At 46.7% G+C, this 21,345-nt stretch overlaps 2 protein-coding genes across 6 annotated transcripts in view; one reads left to right on the top strand and one right to left on the bottom strand.

The window, feature by feature from the left end:
- Nucleotides 1-17,226, top strand: part of SIK2 (salt inducible kinase 2) — a 128,206-nt gene extending 110,980 nt beyond the window's left edge. Inside the window, exons 9-16 of one of the 3 annotated variants that reach the window (XR_016038963.1) lie at nucleotides 3,558-3,722; nucleotides 9,734-9,962; nucleotides 10,446-10,730; nucleotides 10,867-11,030; nucleotides 12,027-12,140; nucleotides 13,041-13,132; nucleotides 14,038-15,449; nucleotides 16,049-17,226. Coding sequence is in view for 2 of the 3 variants with exons in the window: in XM_055423004.2 (XP_055278979.2) it covers nucleotides 3,558-3,722; nucleotides 9,734-9,962; nucleotides 10,446-10,730; nucleotides 10,867-11,030; nucleotides 12,027-12,140; nucleotides 13,041-13,132; nucleotides 14,038-14,608 (1,620 nt within the window). In the remaining variant the exon portion in view is untranslated. Of the gene's footprint in view, nucleotides 1-3,557; nucleotides 3,723-9,733; nucleotides 9,963-10,445; nucleotides 10,731-10,866; nucleotides 11,031-12,026; nucleotides 12,141-13,040; nucleotides 13,133-13,937 lie in introns of all 3 variants that reach the window. The other 2 variants (XM_055423004.2, XM_055423005.2) reach the window with 2 other exon arrangements.
- PPP2R1B (protein phosphatase 2 scaffold subunit Abeta) overlaps nucleotides 16,092-21,345 on the bottom strand; it is a 37,461-nt gene continuing 32,207 nt past the window's right edge. Inside the window, exons 16-17 of one of the 3 annotated variants that reach the window (XM_055423007.2) lie at nucleotides 18,218-18,298; nucleotides 16,092-17,378 (exon numbers count right to left, since the gene is read on the bottom strand). In XM_055423007.2, the coding sequence (XP_055278982.2) occupies nucleotides 17,271-17,378; nucleotides 18,218-18,298 (189 nt within the window). In that variant the 3' untranslated portion in view covers nucleotides 16,092-17,270. Of the gene's footprint in view, nucleotides 17,379-18,118; nucleotides 18,319-21,345 lie in introns of those variants that run through there. The other 2 variants (XM_088842925.1, XM_088842926.1) reach the window with 2 other exon arrangements.

Consider the following 21,345-nt stretch of genomic DNA (forward strand, 5'->3'; position numbering starts at 1 on the left):
ACACAGTCAAAGGCTTTGGCATAGTCAATGAAGCAGAAATAGATGCTCTTCTGGAATTCTCTTGCTTTCTCCATGATCCAGTGGATGTTGGCAATTTGATCTCTGGTGCCTCTGCCTTTTCTAAAACCTGCTTGAACATCTGGGAGTTCACAGTTCACATATTGCTGAAGCCTTTCTTGGAGAATTTTGAGCATGACTTTACTAGCGTGTGAGATGAGTGCAATTGTGCAGTAGTTTGAGCATTCTTTAACATTCCCTTTCTTTAGGATTGGAATGAAGACTGACCTTTTCCAGTCCTGTGGCCACTGCTGAGTTTTCCAAATTTGCTGGCATATTGAGTGCAGCACTTTCACAGCATCATCTTTCAAGATTTGAAATAGCTCAACTGGAATTCCATCACCTCCACTAGCTTTGTTCATAGTGATGCTTTCTAAGGCCCATTTGACTTCACATTCCAAGATGTCTGGCTCTAGGTCAGTGATCACGTTATCGTGACTATCTTGGTCGTGAAGATCTTTTTTGTACAGTTCTTCTGTGTATTCTTGCCACCTCTTCTTAATATCTTCTGCTTCTGTTAGGTCCATACCATTTCTGTCCTTTATCGAGCGCATCTTTGCATGAAATGTTCCCTTGGAATCTCTAATTTTCTTGAAGAGATCTCTTGTTTTTCCTATTCTGTTGTTTTCCTCTATTTCTTTGCATTGATCACTTGAGGAAGGCTTTCTTCTCTCTCCTTGCTATTCTTTGGATTATAGTTTTCTTTTTTCTGTTTTGGATATACACCCAGAAGTGGGATTGCTGGATCATATGGTAATACTACTTTTAGTTTTCTGAGGAACTTCCACAGTTTTCCATAGTGGCTGCACAAGCTGACTCTCCTACCAGTAGTATATGACGATTCCTTTTTCTCTGTACTCTCGCCAGCATTTATTTGTAGACTTTTTGTTTGTGTTAGTCGCTCAGTCGTGTCCAACTCTGCGACGTTATGGACTGTAGCCCACCAGGCCCCTCTGCCCATGGGATTTCCAGGCGAGAATACTGGAATGAGTTGTCATTTCCTTCTCCAAGGGATCTTCCCGATCCAGGGATCAAACCCTGGTCTCCTGCACTGCAGGCAGTTTCTTTACTGTCTGAGCCACCAGAGAAGACTTTATAATGATAGCCAGTTCCGACCAGTGTGAGGTGGTATCTGCTTGTAGTTTTCATTTGTATTTCTCTAATAATTAATGATGTCAAGCATCTTTTCATGTGCCAATCATGTTTGTGGCCACTCTGGAGGAAACAGGTAATATCTGCTTGCTTGGGATATTAATCAATCATCTATTTATTATAATAACATATTATTTAGTTCACTTCTTAGTGTTGGGCATACTCTTTGAATACTTACACTGTAACTTGTACCAAAAAGATTTCTTTAATTCCATGACTGCAAGACTCCTAAAAAGCAGACCTCTGCATCTGTCATTGTACTTCCTATGAAGTGATTGTCACAATAAAATGTGTTATGTCTCTGTCCTTACCAAGTTCACGGTAAGCTGTTGTAGTCCAGGTTGGATGTAAAAGTTGCCAAGAAAAATGTGCTATGCTCGATCTGGCCCAGTGCAATCCTGCCATTTAAAAAGTCACAGCTAACAAGAGGCAGGAAGTGAGAAGAACACCATATCCTAGTTGTCATGTTGGCGTCTCATTTCCAGCACAGTGTCTATAGGTAATGCTTTGCCCTAATAAGAAGGAGCGGTCAAGTAAATTTAGGAAACAGAAATCAAAAGTTTAGCTTTATCCTTTGATTGAAAAGACAATGATAAGAGCAGGGAGAATATATCGAATATACTTTATTCAGTTCAGTCACTCAGTCGTGTCGGTTACATTGTGGCTAAAAGAGTTGATTTAAATAAGTAATACTGGAAAGGGGAAAAAAAAAAGATGTTTAGTTTCAAAAGTGACCTGAGGAGCAATGATAGAAGAAAAGCTATTTCTTTATCATGCTCAGAATGTATATAGTGCATTTTCTTTCCTTTTTTTTTTTAGCATCCATATAATACCAACACTTTACTATTGCTATATTTTATTCTTTATTTAATGCAATATATCTAATGATGTTAATGTTGGAATATAAAGCTTACTCGATATTAAAAGTATAGTCAAGGATAAAGTATATTTCTAACATACCGCCCATTATTGAAAACCATCAGTCTGAAATTTTAAATGAGAACCGTTACATAGTATCTGAGAACAGAAGTGTACAGCCGAATCCCTGTATTAAATTGTGTCATCATTCTAAGACTTTAGAAAGAAGGAGAAAGGAGAAATTAACATTACTGAGTGAAGGGCTTTACATGTTGCCTTTTACAATCCTGACTGCACTGTATAGTAGGTATTATGCCCTTTTTAGAAGGTGAAGAAGATAAGATTAAAAGAGTTTAGGTAACTGATTAAGTTCATACAATTAGTAAGTGATGGAGCCAGGAATCAAACCCAGGTCTTGGGAAAGGAAAAGCTAGAATCATACCATTCTGTTCCTTTTCATTTGTTTGAATTTAAAACTCACCATCCTGTATCTCTTGAAGTGATAATGGCAGAAAAAATATAGGCCATTCCTCTGCCTTTTAGAAACTGGTATGATGATTGTTCCCTCCGATGTTTTGCAATGTCTGTTATTTTCAAAAGAGATCTAAGAAATTATTCTGCCGGTTTTAAAGAGATGGGGCGGAAAGGATTACCCAACAGCGTCATTTTCCCAATCAACCCATACCATTGTCATAAAGGAAAATCTCTTTTTAAATGATTTTTCAAAGGAAGAGTCTGTAATGCTTGTTTACTTAGAGGGTTTAATGGAGGAGACGTGGAGAATGGGCTTGCTGGAGTAGGCTGACTTTGTGAGCATAACTTGCTCAGCAGTGAGCGTCTCCGTTTCTGCTGGACAAGTGGGCTGTGTTTAGTCTGCACGTCTCCTTCAGAGAAGGAAGTTCCTGCCTCGGCCAAGTAGCTGCTGCTTGTCTCTTCTTCCTCTTCACACACATCCTAGCCAAGAAATGTGTACCATCTCACCCCACACCCCGCCAAAAAGAAAAAAGATGCAGGTGATAGCACCTACTGCAGTGTACTTCGTGTTACAGTTAGTTGTGTGCCTGTCTATCTCTGGTTCCATTTTGAGCTCCTGCTCCTTGAGACTGGGACTGTTCTATGCTTCTTTGTCTCTTTCCAGAGTAATATATTTAAGGATATGGATGATATATGTTTGTTGAATTGGAAAAAAAGAACATCCTTACCTTGCTTGAAAAGACTAGCTTTCTTGTCATATCTGTGAAAGTTACACACCTCGCTGTGGAACAGGAACGAACTTCTGTACAGCCTGTCAGAATGATGGCAGAGACTGCTTCAGATGGATACCTCTACCTGTACATACTTCATCACACCTTTTCTGGAGTTTCCAACAAGTCACTGTTTATCCTTTCTTTGCACCAGGAAGAATCGTCTTATTTCAAGGGATTTGTACATTTATGTATATAGAGAGAGGATTAATGTTCCTGAGCTCTCCATCCTTGCCGTATTTACAGGCACAGGCTGTGGGGCTCCCAGTGACCGTGCATTCACCCAGCGTGCGAGCGATGCGATCTGCCCTCCTCCCACAGGCCTCCACCGTGGACGCCTTCGCGTTTCCCGCGTCTGGCTGTCAGGCAGAGGCAGCGTTCATGGAGGAAGAGTGTGTCGACACTCCAAAGGTACGGACGTGTTTGAGACTCCGAGCTTACAGGTTGGCTGGAGACAGCAGCTTGGTCCGCAGATGTACTTTGGCTTAGCTGAACTTTGTCATCCCCTCAAGGCACACAGGAGTTTTATTTTTGTGCAGAAGACCTGAGAAATGTGTCCAGAGACAACCTCGGCTCCCTCTCCGTCTTGTCCTCGCCGTGATTATGTAACTCGTCAGATCTCACGTGTACTTTTCAGAATCTTCCTTCCTTCTGTTTCCTTAACCAGTTTCTTCTCACAAGTTCTAGATCCCTCATAGGTTTTGGATTTTTTTTAAGCCAACTGTAATTCTAAAAACAAAAACGTAACTATTGTGCTGACTTGGGCTTTGCCTGTTATTATGGCCCCTCCTCTGCATGTGCTGCAGCTACAGAATGATGAGCCTTTTTTTGTTCAACTGAATACTCTTTGTATCCAGTTTGAACATACCTAAAGGAGATAAGTTTATTCTGGTGTGCTGTATAAAGTTGGCTTTTAGTATGTAGAAGATGATAGCTTCTCTCATTTAATGGATGTTTGTTGTTGTTTAGTTGCTAAGTCATGTCCTGACTCCTTTGTGACCCCTTGGACTGTAGCCCGCCAGGCTTCTCTGTCCATGGAATTTCCCAGGCAAGAATACTGGAGTGGGATGCCATTTCCTTCTCCAGGGGATCTACCCGACCCAGGAATCAAACCCTGGTCTTCGGCTTGGTAGGCAGATATTCTTTACCACTGAGCCAGCTGGGAAACCCAGTGGATATTTATTCCACTTCTTATTTGTTTTATATACTTAGCATCAAGTGATATACTGAAGATCACATTAATGGGCAGGTCTTAGAGTATGTTTAAAATAGATTCATTTCTTCTCTAGCTGTGTGAACTTGGACAAAGTGACTGATTTCTTTGAACTTACATTCTCTCTTGTAAAACAACAATACCAACTTTATGAGACTGTTGTGAGGATTAATTTAGAGAATGTGTATGAGAGTCTAGGCAAATTGTAGATACTCAATAAATATTGGTTTCCTGTCTTTTAGCTTCATAAGGTAATAAAAAGATGACTCAGACATTAATTCTGCCTCAAAGTCTGTAGTCTAGCAGAAGAGACATGATGCATAACTAATGGCAGTGATGCCGAGAACTGAATAAACTGGTACATAATTGGTCCCTTAAAGAGACAAAAATTAAAATGCTGCAAGACTAGGAGACAGTTCCAGTTTGATCAGTAATGTCTTTGGTTTAACTGTCAGAGCTGGGAATTAAGAGACAAAATCAGGATGGATGGAAATGAGCATATGGTGGCTCTCTCAGCAGAGGGGAAATGTCAGGAAAGCCCAGTCCCTGCAGGTCAGAGCCGGAGCTCAGCGTGGCTGAGGGAGCGGGCCTGTGAAGGGGAGTTGTACAAAATAAAGACAATTAGCCTGCCTTAAATGGCAAAGCCAATGGATAGACTCTCTCTAGTCTGAGGCTCTCAACATGTTGACATGTTTCAGTATTATCAGGAGAGTTTTTCTCAGATGGACTTCTCCAGGAAACAACTGAAGATTTTTTGATAAGGAAGCATCATGATCCATGTTGTACTTCAGAAATAATCTTGGAAATGTCCATAGCCTGCCTGGAGTGGGAGCGATTCTGGTGATCAGGACAGTAGAAGGTTAGAGCGTGTGTCAGGGGAGATTGATAAGAGACCGAGCTACATGGTGCCCGTGAAACTGGACAAGAGGCGGTGGTATAAATGAGATTGCAGAGATAAAATTGAGAGACTGTTAGAAGTCCAAACCAAGGACAGCATTATGAGCCTTGAGGATCAGGAAGGTGAATGCCATTTTCAGAAACAGGTAGACCTGATTCGTAAGTAAGTAATGAGTTCAGCTAGAGCGTAATCAAGGCAGCCTGAAGCTAGGCTGCCATAAGCAGGTGTTAAACTGGGTTCCCGACCACACGGAATTAGCATCCGTGTCCCTGAGGACAAGGCCACTTCCTGTGGACAGTCTGTTTCCTCTGCCTGCGGTTGCCTAGCATGTTCAGATCCTCATAAACTGCTGTTACACTTCCACCCGGAAATTTAGACATAAATTGGGACAGCATCATCCATTTATTTTTAAAATCTAATTCCCTTGAAAAAAATTAAAATGCAGTGTGCTGAGAGCTTGGCTGTAAGGGCATCAGGCCCGAAACACAGATTGGGCACTGTCTGCCGTATTATATAGGGCAGGCTATTTTTAAAGCTTGTGATTGTTACCGTAACCAGGAAACAGACAGGAAATGAATGATTTTGTGAAAGATATAGACAGAAGCTAGATGGCATATTTGCATTTGTAGGAAGAGCAATGCCACGCTGGAACCGGCCACCCACACTGACAGGGCCACCCTGGCTCCCAGCCAGGCCATCGCCTTCTGCTGCTTTATTCGTGGACCGTCTCATTTGTGTCAGCGGTACTCTGTGCCTCTTCCCTCCCTAGCGCCGCGCTCTCATAAATAAGCACACACGCAAAATCTTCCGACAGAGACACCAGCCCTTTGTTGTTGGTCTGGCTTTGTATGCCCTCCCTCTGGTGCCTGTTTGTCCTCTCGAAGATGCCGAGTAACTGATGTGTTGCTCCATCATTTCTGCTCGCAGTTGGTGGCAGGTACTTTGCCTCTCAGAGGTTTCACCTCTCTTTCCCTCCTGGAAGTTTTCAACTTCAACTTAAAACTGTCAGTAAAATCTTCAGGGAGTCTGTGTGGAAACATGGGTTTGGGATTGCTGCAAAAGATAGCACCTTTCTGAGACAGTCATCCAACTCTGAGCAGTCACCACGACCCCCAGGAAGCACAGAGGCCCGCACAGGGGCAGGGCAAGCCTGAAGGGCTAGTCTTTCTCTTTTGAGAGTTTTTGGGGGATAACCGACTTTACACACACACACGCACAGATACTTTTAACATTTTATTAGAGGCTATAATAAAAGGATTTTCCAGGTTACCATCTTCATAGCTGGAGAGTGGAAGGAAACTGTGAAACTGTGTAGCAGAGCTGTTCCACATCTATTGACATTTTAATTATAAAGGTAGCACACATAAGACAGAGTCTAAAAAGGATCGTCAAAAACCTTTAATAGTTTTAACCTCTAAGACTTAGTCAAGGGGAGAAATTCCTCTGATTTGAATTTTTTAATTTAAAATGAAAAAACATCAATCAGAATCACACACAGAAAACTCAGAGAGAGATAAAGGAAAAAATTAACTTACTTATAATCCCCCTACCCAAAACAAAGGTAAGCCCATTTTTGACATGTTTCCTTAGAGTGTGTTATAGATGAATAGATGGATGGGTGGGTGGATGAGTATAGGGTGACTCAGCACGTAGGTAGTCTTGTTAAAATCTTATTCTATTATATATAATTTCAAACCTGCTTTTACATAATATCATGGGCATTTTTTTCCATACCATGAAATCATCTTTGAAAGCATGGGTTATACTTAACAACTGCCTTATATTAGATGTACCCTTATTTAACTACTCGCCTATTTTTAGACACCAAGTACTTTAAATTTTTTTTGCTGCCTTATATATGCTTCAGGGATATGAATATCCCTGTGTCTAAATTTTTGACTATAGCTTTGATTATTTCCTGAGGATAAATTTCCAGAATTGGGGTTATCCAGTTCTTTTCTTCCTTACCTGGTTATTTGTTTATTTTAACTTGCCTCAAGATGGTAAAAATGCTTTAAAAGAAAATGTTGCTTTATTCTCATGCTTTAAACAATTTTATCGTTATGAAGTATTATCTTCAGTCAAGAGATGATGATAATATATGCAGTGTTTTAGTTATCCCTCCTGGAAAGTTTTGCTCTCATTTTACAGGTGGGAAAAAAAATGAGCTTTACAGAAGTTAAGCAACTTGCCTAATAAGAGCTGAGGTTTAATCCTCTTCAATATATGCCAAACTTGCCAAGCACTTAAGATATGAATTAAGTAAGGCATGTTCCAGCCTCCAGACTCACTGGCTAGTACTATGCATTAGTCTGCTGTGTTAGCACAGGCTGCCATGCAAAATGCCACAAGCTGGGTGGCTTAGACAACAGAAATTTATTTTTGTAATAGTTCTTGGAGGCTGGAAGTCCAGGATCAAGGTTGTGGCCAGTATGATTTCTGGTAAGGGCTCTTCCTGACTGGTAGAGGGCCGCCTTCTCATGTCCTTCCATGGCCTTTCCTCTATGCTCTCATACATGTAGCCAGAGTTTTCTAGGGTCTCTTTGTGTAAGGACACTAATCCTACCAGATCAGGGCCCCACCCTTAAGACCTGATTTAATTACATTTCTCTGGAGACTTCATCTCCAAATAAGTCACCCGGGGGTTAGGGCTTCAGTGTGTGAATTTAAAGGGAGATGCAAACATTCATTCTGTAACAGTCTACCAATCTTCTGTACAAGAATCTTGTGTTTGTGATAAGCTCAGGGGTGTTATTAGTTAGGGGAGGAGTTTCTGAGGGTCTGACTCCTACGTGTATGCTACCTGCTGCATGCGAGGTCTCTTATCAGAAGTGAAGTTATTGATCGCGTCTAAGGAAAGGCAAAAGCACTTTATTGGAAAATGCACCTTTCACTCACACTGTATTTTGAAGTCTTGTCCTCCAAAGGAAACACTCATCTGGGGAAGGGGGGAGAGGGGCCTGATTGCTGCTGGCCAGCATTCAGAGATGTTGTTTCCTAGTGCCATGATCCGTCTCGACTGAGGAAAAGAGCATCTGTCATCCTTCACTTTGGACGACCACTTGTCACTTTAAAACCTTGTAGTGCATTAGCCGCCTTATCCTAGTAATGGCTGCAGACCCAGAACAGTTTTTTATGGAATAACTGTCCCCTCCCCCAAGCAAACAACCAGCTGAGTCACCCCAGTCTCCCTCTCCAAATAAAGGGCCTCGCAGTGCCTCTGGAGTGGTTGCCATAAGAGGAAAGTTGCCTGCGCCTAGCACGGTCATTTCCACGTCCCCTCTCACATACATGAGCCTCTCCTGCTTCCAGAGGAAACAATAGCTCTCGCGGGTGTGTTCCAGGTGAAAGTGCTGCTGGGAACGCAGTGTCGCCTGGCTGCTCCTGAGCAGCTATTCACAGGAGGAAGCTGGATTGGTGTCCACAGGGGAATGGTTAAGGTAATGAGGTAAATAATTGCCTCCTCACTGGGGCTTTTACAGCCAGAAGAACTGAAACCACAACTCCCCTTTGTGTGCCATTCTGCCCGCCTCGAAGTGGTTTGCTTGGCAACTGCAGAGGCAGGCAGAGTTCTCATTCAGGAGCTGTGCCGAGCTCTTCCCCTTGGGGTAGGAAGCCTGGATACCGGGTATATTGCTGGAGGAAAGAGAATTCAGAGCCTTGGTGCTCGTTAACCTCTGCTGGAATTCCGGGCCTGTGAGTCATTTGTTATTCTATAATGGAAGGCTTTGGCCCTTTGCCATTTGGATTTTTTTTTCACTCCTTTTTGTGGTATGTACATCTTTAAAGAAATTCTTTTTTCCATTCCTGGGGTCCATAGAATGTGCAGGTACTTAGATTCTGAACATAAATATCTGGAGCTCTCCTGTATGTTTTGTGGTTGAAAATTAGAAGAATGCTGATGACTACTCTTTTCTTAGCGATGAGCCATGCAGTAGGATGTTTTTTAATCTCATCTTCCCCCTCTTCATTTCCCTTCTTAAAAATAATAATAACTGGTAGGCTTCAAGCTAATATGCCCTATTCATCTGGAAACCACTAAAAAAATTGTTTATTGTAATATTGATGACTCAGAGAAACCTGGGAGGCAATGCCAGTTTGGGACATAACGGGCTTGTGTCTCTTAGTGCTGCAATTGACTTGCCGTAACTTCTAGTCTACACAGTTGTCATTGGTAACAAATATGGACATTTTTAATATTTTACTTTATTTTTGATTGGCCTCAGGTCTCTACATTTTTGCCTTTGTGGATTTTTAAAATGTAGCAGCAACTGATGGTTCCTCTTGCGTCCCTCTGCCCCTGACATTTAGGTAAACGGCTGTCTCCTGGACCCTGTGCCTCCCATCCTGGCAAGGAAGGGGTGCCAGTCCCTCCCGAGCAACATGATGGAGACCTCCATCGATGAAGGGCTGGAGACCGAAGGCGAAGCCGAGGAAGACCCCAGTCAGGCCTTCGACACCTTCCAGTCCACACGCGGTGGGCAGAGGCGGCACACGCTGTCAGAAGTGACCAATCAGCTGGTCGTCGTGCCTGGTTCAGGTATGATTTCTAGTAAGCACTGGGGCGAGTCTCTGCAGCATCTTTGTCGTCTGCTGCAGGAGATAGTAGTGATACCAGCCAGTTCCTGGAATGTTGTTTGTGTCCTGTTCCTTTGTGGACAGCATTCAGCAGGAGTTAAGAGTAGGCCTGCTTAGCAGCTCACAGAGATTAAACTGGAATGTCTGTGAGTTGCCCCCCACCCCCCACACCCAACTCCTCAGACTCATCCGAGAGCTACATAACTCATCTGGCTCTTCTGGAGTGGAAAAGATCATACGGTCCCAAATTCTGGAAGTGTTTTCCCCCACAGTATTCAAAGCTGATTCAGTTGACATGTAAAAAGGTTTTGAAAAAATGTTTTGGTTGGAGGTTGAAGACATGGTAGCTGTGGAAACTCACACTGGCCATGCTTTGTATTCCATGTTCCCAGAAGATGCTGTTTATTGGTGGTGATATTGGTGTTTTGTTTTTTTTCTCTTCAAGGGAAAATTTTCTCCATGAGTGACAACCCCTCCCTTGACAGTGTGGACTCTGAGTATGATATGGGGTCTGTTCAGAGGGACCTGCACTTTCTTGAGGACAACCCTTCCCTCAAGGACATGATGTTAGCCAACCCGCCCTCACCCCGCATGACATCTCCCTTCGTGAGCCTGAGACCTGCCAACCCTGCCATGCAGGCCCTGAGTGCCCAGAAACGCGAGGCCCACAACAGGTCTCCAGTGAGCTTCAGAGAGGGCCGCCGGGCGTCAGACACCTCCCTCACCCAAGGTGCGCTTTCCACTGGCTCTCGGTGCTTCTATTGTAGGACACCCTGGGGTCCATTGCCATGTTGGTTTCATACCTGTGCTCACTTGAAAGGCCTTGTATTTTATTTAAGCCATTTGGCCACTGTTCTTTCTTTCAGGAATTGTAGCATTTAGACAACATCTTCAGAATCTGGCTAGAACCAAAGGCATCCTAGAGTTGAACAAAGTGCAGCTGCTCTATGAGCAGATGGGCTCAGAGGCAGACCCCAGCCTGGCCTCTCCCACCGCTCAGCTCCAGGACCTGGCCAACAGTTGCCCGCAGGTGGGTGCTCTGGGCCCCGCCCTCGTGACTGTGTGAGAACAAGGCATGAGTCTGTCCTGAAGGTGTGTCATTTCATTTAGAGGATTTCCTCCTCCTGGAGCAGACATGTCCTTTTGGACAGCCCGCAGCCTGAAAGCTTTCTGTGTTGCTGTTGTCTGCCTGACAGGCTGGGTAGGCCCACCCCCACTGGCCCAGGTGGTCAGTACCACATGGAAGCCTAGACACTCACGCTCTGCTCAGTTCATTGCACAGATTCTATCTGGAGTCCCTCTTAGAGTCTCCCTGGAACTCCCTCCCCCCACCATGCACGTGTACATGCGCGCGTGCACACACACACACAGATTACCAGTAATAACATAAATGAGAAGCTTGTTGCCATTTATTTTTGATGTGATATCACTTCATTAAATATTGTGTTATTTGTGCTAAAAGTACAAAAAATATGGCTGTTTATGTAACTCATTTTATGTGAGCCCATGTTCAGTACATCAGGAATATTAGAGCGTTTGATCCCCACATGAAGGGAATAAACTGCTGATGACGGCAGGGGCCTTTGCTCCTGTACTGACTCGGTCATTGTTTACTGCGGGTAAACAGCATGCATTCATCCTGTTGCGAAGTCGCTCAGTTGGGTCTGACTCTTTTGCGACCCCACGGACTATAGCCCACCAGGCTGCTCTGTCCATGGGATTCTCCAGGCAAGAATACTGGAGTGGGTTGCCACTTCCTCCTCCAGGGGATCTTCACTACCCAGGAACTAAACCTACGTTTCCTGCATCGGCAGGTGGATTCTTTACCACCGAGCCATCTGGGGAAGCCCATATTCCTCTTCTGCAAAGTGACTGACCCTCAGCCTACTAGTTACATAAAAGCCTTGAGGATTAAGTCTTAACAGAGTTGGAGTTCCCCTTGGACGCTTGCCAAGGTGCTTTCACTCAGATTTGAAACTTTCTCCCACATGGGAAACTGAAAGTGTGTCCCCCCCTCGCTCCCCAGGAGGAAGCGCCTCCGCAGCAGAAGAGCGTGTCTGCGCTCCCCGGGGGCAGCGCACACCCACAGCTCTCCCAGCGCCACAGCCTGGAGGCCCAGTACCTGCAGCACCGACTCCAGGTGGGGTCCTCCTCCCCCTTGTCGCTCTGGCTCCCCGTGATCGTCCCCACTCTGCCTCTCTGCACCGCAGGAACCTGTTTTGCTTGGTATTTATTTTGGGTAGCTGCTTAATTCCTTTATAGGCAAGCAGGTCTGACTCTGCATTTGTAGTTTCTAGAAACATGTTCAGACTTAGCCTTATGCTCTATCTTGGCAGCAGAAAAGAGGCTTGTCCTCAGACCCCTGGAAAGGGTACTGCCACTGAGCGGCAGGGAAGGGAACTCTGGCTTCTTTGCTTCTGTTTTACGCCTCTTGTATGCATGCTAAGTCATTTCAGTCACGACTTATTGTGACCCTGGACCACCAGACTCCTCTGTCCATGGGACTCTCCAGGCAAGAATGCTGGAGAGGGTTGCCGTGCCCTCCTCCATGGGATCTTCCCGACCCGGGGGTCAAGCCTGGGTCTCTTACGTCTCTCCTGCATTGGCAAGCAGTGTCTTTACTGCTAGTGCCACCCAGGAAGCCCTTATGCCTCTTACTACTTAGCAAAAAGGTACCATAAGCTCTCTGTTGGTGCTTGAAAATATTAGATCCCATAAAGAATGAATCATTTGCTCATTCAGTAGGTGCCTTTGCTAGAGATTTAACTCCACTTTTCTCATTGTTTTTAGTCTCCATGAACCTCCTGGTCCTGGAGGACTTTAGAGACAGGAAAGTGAAGCAGGTTAGAACTGAGACAGCTCAGGCCTGCTGACCCAATGCTCTCCCAGGCTCTCCCAGGGTCTCAGGGCGCAATTGTCAGTCCCTGCATCCTGCAGCTTCTGGAGGACTCACGTGGGTTCATCCTCCAGGCAGAAGTACAGGCTGATGATTGTGTCCTAGATGACAACATGTCATGCTTGTATTTTTCTGCTCTTCTAGAAGCCCAGCCTTCTGTCAAAAGCCCAGAACACCTGTCAGCTTTATTGCAAAGAACCACCACGGAGCCTGGAACAGCAGCTGCAAGAACATAGGTGAGAGACAGTGGTCGGCCAGAGAGGTCACTTTCTTTGTGGCTGACTTCAGCTGGATGCGTTGTCCTTCCCTCTAAAATTTCCCTGTACCAGGACAACAGGTTTCCATATGCTAATACGGATGTTCCACTGTCCATGGAATATAGGCCTGTCGGGGAAGAGCAGCCCTACGCCTGCTTTGTTTTCATTTTCTCCTGGTGTTTCCCCTTTGGTCTGTGAGTAAACCTAAGCATTCAGGACCTGGGGGCTAATTCAGTTTAAGTGGGTTTTACTGGAAAGAAGGTCTCCAGCCTCCCTTATAGTAATAGGTGCTGTCCAGCCTCCCTAGTAGAAGCATCTCGGCCAAGGTGAAAGTAAAAGTCGCTCAGTTGTGCCTGACTTTGCAACCCCATGGACTATACAGTCCATGGAATTCTCCAGGCCAGAGTACTGGAGTGGGTAGCCTTTCCCTTCTCCGGGGAATCTTGCCAACCCAGGGATCGAACCTAGGTCTCCCAGATTGCAGGTGGATTCTTTACCAGCTGAGCAAGGTAGATGTCCCCTAATCCATGGTCCTCCAGAGGCCCACCCCCGCCTCAGAACCCTAGGATGGGGAGTGAGCCCCTTGCTTCAAAGGGAGGAAAAACCCAAGGGTCTTAGAGAAAAGGAATTCACTGTGTTCACTTGAGCACTGAGGGATCAGCCAGAATTGAGGGACAAAAATATGACTGGGTTTAAGAAACCAAACATGACTGGTTCCTACTCCCGTCTTTTTTGTTGTTGTTGTTTGTTTTTGTTTTTTTTTTTCCTGCCTTGGGAAAGAGAGAAGTGGGAGGACAGACGCTAATGACTGATACTGGATTTACGTTAGAATTGCCGTCACTGAAGAAGACCTAAACTTCTTTCTTTTGGTATTGCCAACTTAGACTCCAGCAGAAGCGGCTCTTCCTCCAGAAACAGTCCCAGCTGCAGGCATATTTTAATCAGATGCAGATAGCAGAGAGCTCGTACCCACAGCCCCTTCCCCACCAGGAGACGCCGCCGCCTTCCCAGCCGCCGCCGCCTTTCAGCCTGACCCAGCCCCTGAGCCCCGTCCTGGAGCCGGCTTCCGAGCACATGCCGTTCAGCCCCTTCCTCAGCCCATACCCCGAGATGCGGCTGCAGCCGCTGCCCGCCTCGCCCGGGGCCCGCGGGGCCCCGCCGCCGCCGCCGCCGCCGCAGTCGGGGGGCGCCGCGGCCCCCTTACAGTTCTATCAGACTTGTGAGCTGCCGGGCGCGGCCTCCCCGGAGCCCGAGCACCCCACTCCCGGTCAGTACCCCGCGGATGGAACCCCGCAGAGTAGCATGGACGGGCCGGACTGTCCCAGGAGCTCAGGACTGCAGGAGGCCCCCTCCGGCTACGACCCTCTGGCGCTCTCCGAGTTCCCCGGACTCTTTGATTGTGAAATGCTGGAAGCCGTGGACCCACAGCACAGCGGCTACGTCCTGGTAAATTAACCTCAGCTTCACAGGAAGTGAGGCGGGTTGGGTGAAGAGAGTGTTGTCTTTCTATTTTTATTCCAGCCTTTTAAATTTAAAAGCTCGTTTTCCCGCCGTCTTTCTGATGGGGAGGAAGTCAAGTCACCCAACTGGAACTGGAGGGCCAGCCAGCCAGGTGTCGCCTCCTGCTGGCTCTGTCCCACCGTGGTTTTCTGTGGCAAGTGCTGGAACGTGGTTGTCGGCTGCAGCTCATGCCCTTAGGTCAAGTGGAGCGGGCTCTCAGCGGAGGCACCAACAAAAGTTTCACAAGAAAAAGACATCCAGACCTAGGTTTTACACAGAACTACATCAGTTCATCAAGGGAAACCTCGGTGAAAGTGGAAAAAAAAAATGTGCCGTTATATGCAGGCAAAAAAGGCAATATATTTTTCATTGAAACCAAGCAACTGCATGTTCCTCAAAGGCAAATCAAGAATACATATTGAAACTGATGCACAGGAAATAAAGTTGTACTTTGTCACTGAATCGTGAAGTTCTGAGCTGCTGATGCACGGTGTTCCTGAGACCACTCAAAACGGTAGAGCGTGAGCTCTGTTTCAGAGTCCACTGAGGAACAGCGGGCACTGACCCCTGAGACCGGAGGTCACCTCCGTCTGAGTACGGGTGACACACCTCCTCAGAAGGTCCCTGGGTTCCAGAGTGTCCTGAGAGCTCCCAAAGATGTCACCTGAGGAACCACGAGACAACGCGGCAGTGGAGACCAGGGGCAGGAAAGTCAAGAACCGGTGGAGAGCGGCAGCCCCGGGCCGGGGAAGACGGGCTCTTCCCGCACGGTCTTCTGTGGAGACTTCCGGTTTGGGTCAGTTGGTCTGTAGAGGACCTCGTGTCTCTTTTAAAAATGTAATAACTACTTTGACTTTACACTAGATGTTGCTAGTTGTTTATTGAGCTTTGTATATTTGGACAGTTTCATATAGGGCTTAGAAATTTTAAGGACGAGGAAAAATGAACTTTTATCTCCCATGTGAAGTGGTAGTGCTGTGCCTTTCCCCTCCCCCAGATCACGCTTTAACAATTTCTTTTCTGTAGAAACCAACAGTTTTCCATTTATGTTAACGCTAAATCCAAAGTCACTTCAGAATTTGTTTTCCACCATGTGGGAATCACATCCTTAATTTCCTTAGAGTTTTGACATGTAATGAAACGTTCAAGTATTACAGCAATATTCAGAAGACCACAGATGTGTTAACCATTTGAACAGATTCATCTGCCAAACATATGATATATTACTCGTACAACTAAACCCTTACCATTCAGTCTTCAGAGTACGTGAAAAAAGATGCCACAGCTAGTTGACTGTGTAACCTAGAAATAATGAGTAATCTGTCATTGGGACAGTAAGATCCATGTGATACAAATTCAGTATTATTTACAAAGACTCTCGTCTCTATCCCTTAGAATGGCTTGTCCTGTGAGCAGATGAACGTGTAAGCACAAAGCATCTCCCTTAAAGCACAGAGAAGAGAGATACTACACTGATGCTGCATCTAGAAAACACCCTTAAGGTGCCTTTCCTCTGTAGTGCGTGTCCAGGCAGGCGAGGAGAAGCGAGGAGAAGCGTGCAGGCTCTAAGGGTTCCGTGATGGTGACGCTTCGCAGGCACTCTGCTCGGGGCTGGACTCGGTGTGAGCACGGGAGGGCGGTGTGGAGGACTTGTTTTTGTGATTGGATAAGACACAGCAGAAAGCCAAGAAGGAAGAAATAGGTTCCTTCTAGGAATTGTTTATTCCTCCTCATGCTTAAGGTGGATGATTTTGTGAAATAGGCAACATCGTTTAAGAGATCCTTTCGTTAAGATCTCTAATCTGTTATAAGTTTTTGCAAAATAAGCCAATTGTGAAACAAGCTTTATTTGTTTAGACTGAAGGATATTTTCCCAAAATGTTCTACAGAAGCGCTATAATATTTATGAAATTAAAATGCCTTCCAGATAGAAGATGGAGGCCGCTCATTTCAGAGTCCCTAGGATGGCAGAGTTGCAGACCAGGCCATGAGCCACTGAGCCCAGGAAAGCTGGACACTCCAGCAGGACCACTGGGCTGACGGATGAGGCAGCAGAGGCTATGGGAGTGTCACGGCCCCAGAGGTGGACCCTGGGGAGCACCCAGCAGTGCCCAGGTCTGTTCAGACCGCAGACCGCAGGCGAGGAGCATGACCCGTCCTGCTGGACTGTGTTGTAAGCTCCTGTTTGCTTTTCTCATTTATTTCAAGCAGAAATCAATAAATTCCATAACGATCTGTATTCTCTGAAAGGTAAGCTGGTGCAAGGAGGCTGGTTCTGTGGTTCAGTCAGGCATTTTCCCAGCCCCATCTGACCATCTCCTTTGCTCTGTCCCCTGACTAGTGACCTGTGTGAGCCTCCAAGTGGTTTTCTCTTCACAAATACTAAAGTAACACTAAGAAGGCTTGTACTACTCTTTTCAGAGAGGTACTCTGAAACGACGCCTTTGAGGTCTGTCTCACACCAGTGTGTGTACACTACTGTATAACCATTAGCATCACCCTCTTGTAAACCAGGCTCCTCTGAAGACACTTTGGTGAGATGAACATGAGGTAAAAACTTCATTCAGCAAAAAGTGCAATATGTGTGGTACATTCTTTATTTTTCGTTTATGCTTTTTTAAATCCGGGATATTAGTCTATGCTTTGGGAAAAAAAGCACTATTTCTGCAGTGTCCCGTTGGGGAAGTGTGTCTCTAGTATTTACGTGCAGCTGATGTGCTGGTCCCTGTAAGGCAAACAGAGCACGTTAGCACAGCAGGCGGGGGTGGAGGGTCCCCCCGAAACAGCGACGCGGACACCCCCACCCTCCCCGCCACCTTGCTGCCACCTTGGGAGCAGAGGAGGGAGGAAGGTTCTCCACAGCAGCCATCCTCCAGTCTCCACATGAGGGGCCCGTCAAGGACAAGGAGACGGAGCTGAAGGACGCCTCCCTGCCTGCGTCAGACCTCGCCCCAAGGACAGACAGTCAGCGTCCCCGTCTCCCGCAGTGTTGGGGCTGTGGCCCGAGCCAGTCTGGTGGGGCTGGCCGCAGCCTCAGGGACGGGCCCGCGCCCTGCCGGGGAGGGAGGCCGCCGCCTCGCGGGAGTGGCGCCCTCTCGTGGCGGCGCTGGCCGTGTCCTCTGCCTGAGAGGGTGGGTCTTCGAGAAATGGATTCTGCCTAATTGCCAGAGTTGGGAAGAAGGGTGTGATCACAGCTGAAGCGTGACTGGCTGGCCAACCAGATACAAGAAGGTAAAAAGCAGCCGCCTGCGCTCTGGCCGGTCAGGGGTCCAAGCGGTCAAGAGGAGGCCCTGCGCAGGTGCGGGCAGTTCACGCGTGTGGCCGTGAGGAAGTGAATGTTCCAGCCGCAGTCAAGCCCCAGGTTAATACTGGGTTCTGTGTTGGAGTCAGAATTTTCTAGCCACGATTACATTTAAAAGCCCGTATGAGGAGTAACACTTCAGTTGGCTTAAGGGAAATCTCACTCCAGCTAATTTTTCACATTTGTTCTCCTTTGAGACAATACGTAGGGTCTTTTGACAACATGGGTCCCGTGAGCAGTGGTGGAGTCTGTTCGGGGCTGACCTTGGCTGCACCTGGACCCCTAAACTGGGCTGCCTCTACTGCCTCCTTGGAAGCCACTTGAGCCGCTCGGTCTCTTTGTGCCTAGGCATCAAAGGTAAAAACTGGAGAACAGGTACTAAGTTGGAGTCACTGTACAGAGAGGGATCTTTGATCATTTTATCGCTTCTGGAAATTTTTCTAGAACTTGTCTTCAGAGTCATGTGTGGAAGACAAGAATGGTATCTGCCTCTCTTTCTAAACTGGGACCAAAAGAATTGAACAAATCCACGTATCCCTTCTGACAGGTTTGGTAGTGCACTGCTCCCTGGCCTGTGGTCCCAGGGAGGAGGCTGATGTCGGAGCGCAGTCTGTCAGCCCGCGGCCCCGGGAAGGCGTGAGGGGACCCAGGCTGGCCTTCCCCAGCGCCCCCCAGACCCTGGACCCTGAGACCCTGGCCTCACAGTGGCCCTCCCGTCTTTGTTTCACTGCTTCTCTCCATGAAGGTAGCCTGGCTGATTCCAGAAGGCTCACAGCCGCCCCAGTTAACAGCACCGTCCTGCCCACATCTCACATGCAGATTTCAACACACTGGGCAACGTCATGCACCTGCTGTTGCAGAGATTGAGAAAGACGCAGCAGCACTGCCCGCAGTCAGGGTAGGTTTGCTGCTTCCTGCCACGCACTCAGCTTGTCCGTCCAAAAGGAGCAGTAACTTCTATCTGTACATTGATTTACCCAGCATTTTCACAAGTGATCTCTGCTAATTCCTCACAGCAGTACTATGAAAGTAGTTAAGCAGTTAGTCCTCATTTTTTACGGTTGTGAAGACTGACGTCCAAGCCACAGAGCTCAGGAGTAGAGGTGAGGGAGGCGCTTGGGACGCTCTTCCCTCCTCAGGAGCAGTTGAGGCATCTCACCAGTAAACAGGTAAATAAGCAAAGGCCCCATATTGTTTAAGTGCTGGGTGACTGTGACATTGCCCCCGAAACCTTATTCCCGATGGACTGCTGCCCAGCTTTGGTGGAAGAGCTGCCCTCCGGGTAACAGCCCTGCATGAGCGAGGCCTGGGGAGACACAGCCCACAGGAGCCATCTTTCAGTGTCCAGTTAACTGCAGATGCTCAGGCTCATGTCAGAGAGGCCTCGTGCCCCATCTCCCACAATAAGATAATTTCCTGCAGAAGTTGTTAACGGGACACACCCTTTGCTGATGCCAAGGGGTCCAACTGCAGATGAACAGACTCAACCCCCAGAAAGGGTCCTGCTTAGAAAAGAATCAGGAGCTCAGTACAGTCCTGAGGAGGGGGGTGGAGTATATTTACAGTGAAGGCCCATAGAGTTAAAAAATAACATACTTTGAATACTTTTGTCTTCAGAGGCAAAGTGGGTGGGTAGGGAGGAGCTTTAAAAATAGAAGTACAAAATAACATCCTGGAAAAATGTGACCCCAGATTGGAATAATGTTACATTAGCAAATACAGATAACTGGGCCTTGCTAGGGGCTGTGAGATGCTTATCTGTTCAAGATTTGCTCAGTCAAGGAAATTCACGTAGTGATACCATCCCACTATTGATGGCGAAAGAAATCTGCCTCCACCAAAAGAACCACAGAGAAAGGTTTGCTTCTCTTTGGGGGTTGCAATTTAGGAAACAAAAGTGATAGAGATATTTGCACTTTGTAGAAAGGGCAAGCTTATTTGCTTATTTCTGAAGGGAGGAGGGTGGTCTTTGCCGGATATTTGGTTTGTGAAAGATTTGCTTTTGATAAAATTAATCAAATTGTTATTTTTTCTGTATGCTTTTTTTTTTAATTACTAAAAAGATGGTGAGTTCAATAGCTTTGATATTTTGAGTGCAAATCATAATAGCTCCAATGTGAAAAAAATCAAAATGTAACCTGTCACTCAATGTTAGAAAATTGGTTAAAATACAGTTTAATAAATGATCTTTGTATCAAACATAATTTAAATGGGGTAATTTTCTGCTAGGAAAATGTACTGTTTCTACCTTTCCAACCCTCTTGAATTAAAATAAAAACAACTTGTTTTCTAAGAGCCCGGGTGATCTGAATGGCAGGCGGGTGAAGCAGGGCCATTCCCTCGTCAGGCCTTGGGTGGAATTTTGAAAAGTATGGATGGTGGCTGTGTTCCCTGAGCTCTGGTGCTCATTTCAGGCTGCAGAGAAGGACAGTGGATAATATGTTCTCATTGACGTCAGCAGGGTAAATAATACCTTGCTCTGAAATCACCCGAGCACACAGCAGTGCTGGAGAACGCTGACCAGAGCACAGCTAACCACAGTCTACACACTACACACGGCCGGGTTGGGGTGCAGGGGGGCAATGTTGCCACCAGCACTCACGCATGGACTCAGAGAGGGAGCTGGGCAAGGGGGTCTCTGCAGCGGAAGCGGGGAGCTCGGGCTCCCCCCGCCATAAGACAAGCAAGCTGCAGGGTGAGGGGCCATGGCACTGATTCAGGATGGCACATCTCTGCAGAACACACACACTATGGCCCCCTCCCCATGGGACCAGACACACACACAAGCTACGGTCCCCTTCCCGACAGGAGTCAGCTCAGTGCCCATGGGAGCTGGAGGACCCATTTGCTGAGGCATTTGGGGCACTCGCATTCACTCAGGACTTGTTTCACTGCTGGACCCCAACTGAAAGGGCAGTATTAAATCCCACTTTCTGGGGATTTCCCTGGCCCTTCAGTGGTTAAGACTCCATGCAGGGGGCACAGGGTTGATCCCTGGTCAGGAAACTTAAGATCCCAACTGTGCGAGGTGTGGCCAAATTAAAAGGGGGAAAAAAAAATCCTACTTCCTGGCAGCAAATTTAAGATTTGGTTTCACTCAGACCATTCCAGTTGAGCCATGCTACAGCACTGAGACAGCTCCCAGAGGGGTCACCCGCTGGCCCTGGTGGGGGGAGGCCTGGAGGAGACGGCCAAGGGCAGAAAGAGAGCAGAGCCTGCCCACCGACCGCCCTGCTGTCCCAGCACCACCTGCAGGCACTCAGTCCTGCTCCCAAATGGCTCTTAATCTCCGTTTGGCTACCCAGGAATTCAGTAACGCTGTTTCAACTGCTTTTTTTTTTCTTTTTTTGAAGGAAAGCACTCAGTTTCAGCAATAATGTTTTGCAAACTT

The sequence above is a fragment of the Moschus berezovskii genome, chromosome 14, assembly GCF_049115385.1.
Source record: "Moschus berezovskii isolate FMDL1 chromosome 14, NW_MosBer_1.0, whole genome shotgun sequence".
NCBI classification, from domain to species: Eukaryota; Metazoa; Chordata; class Mammalia; order Artiodactyla; family Moschidae; genus Moschus; species Moschus berezovskii.